The sequence below is a fragment of the Micromys minutus genome (assembly GCF_963924665.1).
Source record: "Micromys minutus genome assembly, chromosome: 2".
Lineage (NCBI taxonomy): Eukaryota > Metazoa > Chordata > Mammalia > Rodentia > Muridae > Micromys > Micromys minutus.
In genome coordinates this window covers 91498195-91502711 of record NC_137971.1, presented here as the reverse complement: position 1 = coordinate 91502711, position 4517 = coordinate 91498195, and the positions used below count along the sequence as shown (strand labels likewise).

General features: G+C 40.2%; 1 protein-coding gene across 1 annotated transcript; it reads right to left on the bottom strand.

The window, feature by feature from the left end:
* Positions 1-431: 431 nt before the first annotated feature.
* LOC308418121 (hemoglobin subunit beta-H1) lies at positions 432-1806 on the bottom strand (the record flags this gene model as incomplete). The annotated part of the gene is made up of 3 exons (XM_080913444.1): positions 432-560; positions 1362-1584; positions 1715-1806. 3 exons carry the CDS (start codon positions 1804-1806, stop codon positions 432-434), a joined length of 444 nt encoding a protein of 147 aa, XP_080769570.1.
* Positions 1807-4517: the final 2711 nt, after the last annotated feature.

Sequence of the window (4517 nt, the reverse complement as noted above, 5' to 3'; positions counted from 1 at the left end):
AACACTCCTACCCATAAAGTGAAACTTAAAAACAGATACCACATCTCATTAGGCTCCTCCCAGGCACCTGGAACCCAGTTTTTACTTTGTACAATAAATATTTTGTACCCTATCCTATACTGAACAGACCCTTTCCTCTGGAGACAACTTCCTCATCTTTTTATCCTCTTGAACCTTACCCCTTTCCATAACATGTCCTTCCCTCTAGTGATTATCTACATAAGCTATCTGGTTACTTCTTCTTTCTTTTCCTATCAAGGTCTTTCTTCAACATCAAACAAGCACACAAACAAAACCCAAAAAGTCGATGGCAAATTATAAAGAATCAATTTTATTAAACAAAATTGTGTTCTCAATGCCTAATCCAGTCCCCATTGACTCCAAGATAATATAAGAAATACACGAGATTGCTGGTCTACTGGAATGGACATTTAATGATACTTGTGTGACAGAGCACTGGCCACACCAGTCACCAGCTTCTGCCAGGCAGCCTGAACATCTGGAGTAAATTCCTTGGGAAAGTGAGTAGAAAGGACAATCACCAACATGTTGCCCAGGAGCTGTAACGAAATGGCACATAGGAATGATCGGTAAAGGTTCAAGACCATGGCATGTAAAAATTACATTCCCTGAGGATTCCAATACCTCATTACCTACCACTTCATCAGTGATGCATTTGACTGCTGAATTACATTCCTATTCTTATACCCACTGACCCCTCAATTGGCTATATCTGTACCTTTCCTCATCCTGTACCTTTTAACTACTCCCATACTTGCTCTATGTCTAATTCATCAGTAGCCAAATCTACATCAGCACATGATTGCAAAACAAGATGCTTAATAGAATTGAATGTCCATCTAATGAGAAAGAAGACTCAGATTATAACAGTGCTCAATGGGAATGTAAAATATGTAGAAAGTTTGTCAAAATTATAAAAATCTGTATTTTAATTTCCGGTCAAATCTTTCATAAAGAACTGATCATTAAAATTGACCCAATTAAATACGGTATTTTTCCTTTCTAAGGACAAGATAGGAAATTCAAATTTAGTTTCTTCTTGCATAGATGGAATAATTTCTAATAACATACTTCTTAAAATTAAAAATCCTGTATTGGAACGCTTTGTTTCCAATGCTAGAAATCAAACCCAAGGCCCCGTGGTGGTAGTCACTCTAATTGCACCCAAATTATTGTTGTCCACAATATTTGCACAGATAAATATTAATTAAGACTTCTAATACATATTGACTGACACGAGTTCTGGACCCATGCACTCTAGCCATTACCAACCAAAATATCACTGCCATTATTGACTCCGTAAAATCCATAAGGAACACATGAGCAATCTAGGAACTGACCTTGAAGTTCTCAGGATCCACATGAAGCTTGTCACAGTGCAGCTCACTCAGCTGAGCAAAGGTCTCCTTGAGGTTGTCCATGTTCTGAACTGCCAAGCCTAGGGATGTCAGCACTCTTTTGCCATGGGCTCTGATCCGGGGGTTACCCATGATGGCCAGGGCAGAAGAAAGATTTCCAAATTTGTCAAAGAATCTCTGAGTCCATGGATAAACAATCAGGAGCCTAAAACACAGGAAATTAGCAGTTAAAAAATCAGAGTGTGTCACAAACCCCTATAGGAAGCCTGGAAAATTCTGCCATGCACAAGGACAATTTCCCTCCATTCCTTCCCAGTCTTGGTCTCAGACCCTACCTTCCTAGGGTTTCTCCTCCAACTTTCTCCAAGTCCACTTTATCCCATATGCTTATGATAGCTGCCTTCTCCTCAGCTGTGAAGTGAACCATGGTGTGAGGTCTAGAAGCTTGGAGATGATCTCAGGTGTGCAGAAACAAGTGTGTTCAAGAGGCCAAAGGCCTGGCCTTTTATTCTTCACTCTGGACCTTACCTCCCTTCCCCTCTCCCCGGGACTCTGAGGCTATTGGTCAAGAGAGGCTGGGCAAGACAGGGGTGGAGTCCAGTAGGTAAGGCTTAGATAGCATTCCCACCAAGATAGTGTCAAGTAGGCCCCCTGCCTCAGAGAGAGAGAGACCCTCCTGCTGCTGTTTTCACAGCATTTGCTCTTTCCTTCTTCCCTTCTGTTTTCAAGGGTATCTTTCAAATTCTTTCCCTTTTTTTGAGACCTAAATGGACTAGTAGTTTAAAGTAGAAGCTGGGACAAATATGGGAAAGCCCCAGTAAGTCTGAGACTCTTTTTAGGCCTGTGACTCAGGACCTACGTGACAGAAATATTGCCTGTTACTCACAAGCTACTAATGACAAAAAGGTGGTATGCAAACCATTGAAGGTATTTTCTGTAGGTTTAGGCCATAATCTTCCTAGAATCCACAGCCCCAGAAAAACAATTCCTAATCCATTTCAGTTTCTGAGTAAAAAAATATGTTACTGTGTTGAAGTGCAGCATACTTTACTCTTTTATAAAGTGCACATTACTTCCATCATACATGAAAAAAGAGCAGTCAGCTCCATGTCCATGATATGATTCACACTGTGAATGCACTGTATTGTCACCTTGCACCCAGATAAGTGCAGCTAGAAAGGGTGTCCGTTTAGCCTTCTCTGTGCTCAAGACTGGTCAAATATTGAGAATGCTGAATGACCAGCCTTTCAGGTGTTTCCAAAACTGTTTTCACGTTTTGTGTGCTGTAACCTAACATCCACAAGCACTATTTTAGCAAGGACAGAATTATATACATTATGAATTTCATCCCTCGAAGTGACTTTTCAATGACACCTCTTTAGATTTTATAATTTTATTGCAAAGAAATGTTTTCATTTCCTGTATGTTCCATTCCCTCTGGAGTCCCTTGGCCTGATTTTATCCATTTTTTTTAAGGTGCCCCGTCCTTTCTGAGGGCACCTTTGCTGTGGCACTTTTCTCTAACCTCCTCATTCCCGTGTACAGTAGCTGGAAGGTGCAGTGGTCGAGCATAACCCACATTTGTATAAATTATTGAAATCCATTTCCACCCTGTAAGAATGGACGCGCACTGACTGCTCTCATACAGGAAGTGGCCCAGTGAACATGCTGTGGGAGGGGAAGGAGAAACCAAGCTAGTCAGATGTGAATTGTATCTGTTGTAATAAACATGTTTAAACAAAAAAAAAAAAAAAAGATTTTATAACTTTAAAAAAAATCTAGTGGTGAATAGAGATTTTTATTTGTGTGTCAGTAAGAACACGGTGTGCACAAGAACAGACTATGATCTCTTTTTTAATGATAAATTTAATCTTTTATTTTTACAATCCAGTCATTATCCTCCTTCCAGTCTGCCCTCTGACTGTTTCTTATCCTATACCTCCTCTCCTGTATTCAAGAGGATACCCCCTCCCACTCCCACCCCACCAGTCCTCCCTACTCCCTGGGGCCTTAAAGTTTAGGTGCATCTTCTTTTACTGCAGCCAGAGCTGACAGTCCTTTGTTGTATATATGTTGGGAGCCTCATATCAGGTGGTGTATGCTGCCTTGTTGGTGGCTCAGTGTCTGAGAGATCTCAGGGCTCCACGTTAATTGAGACTGCTGGTCTTCCTATAGGGTAACCCTCCTCCTCAGCTTCTTTCAGTTTTCCCTAATTTGGCCACAGGAGTCAGCAGCTTGTGACCATTGATTAGGTGTAAGTATCTGCATCTGACAGTTTCAGCTGCTTGTTGGGCCCCTTAGAGGACAGACAGACTAGGCTCCTGGCTGTGAGCACACCATAGCCTCAAAAATAGTGTCATACTTTTGAGTCTCCCCTTGAGCTGGATCCCAATTTTGGCCTGTCACTGAACCTCCTTTTTCTCAGTCTCTTCTTCATTTTTGTCCCTGCAGTTCTTTTAGACAGGAACAAGTTCGGGTCAGTGTTTTTGGCTGTGGGATGGCAACGTCATCCTGCCACTTGATGCCCTGTCTTCTACTGGACGAGGGCTCTACGACTTTCCTCTCCTCACCGTAAGACATTTCATCCAAGGTCCCTAGTCCCAAGAGTCTCTCACCTCCCAGGTCTCTAGTATATTCTAGAGCTATGATCATTTTTTAAAAAAAAAATGTCATTAGTGAGGTGGCAAATGTATACACACATATATTCCTTTAGCTTCTATTTCCATGGTTTAATTTCAGAGGATACTTAGAAGTTTAAGCTTCTAAACATGTTAACCAGTAAGATTCAGTTGTTCTTCAAAAGATTTCAGGGGCAATTTCCTACCAAATTTTATTAATTAATTCATGTCTTTTAATAAACCCTCCATACTCCCCATTTAAAATTTATCCAGAATCTGGAAACTTTTTCATTATAACAACTAACTCATGTGATGTCAAACATTCACTCCATCATTATTTGTCTAAGTATTCCATAATTATTATTATCAGTCCTAGAATTTATGTTTTTTAGAAATGCTAATGATCAAGTATGTATTTTTCCTCTCTTACAACTTTTTTTTAAAAGATACATATACAGATATAGGCATGTTGGCATAACACTATATGAATATTTTTGTCAGTACTTAATTCTTTTAGAGC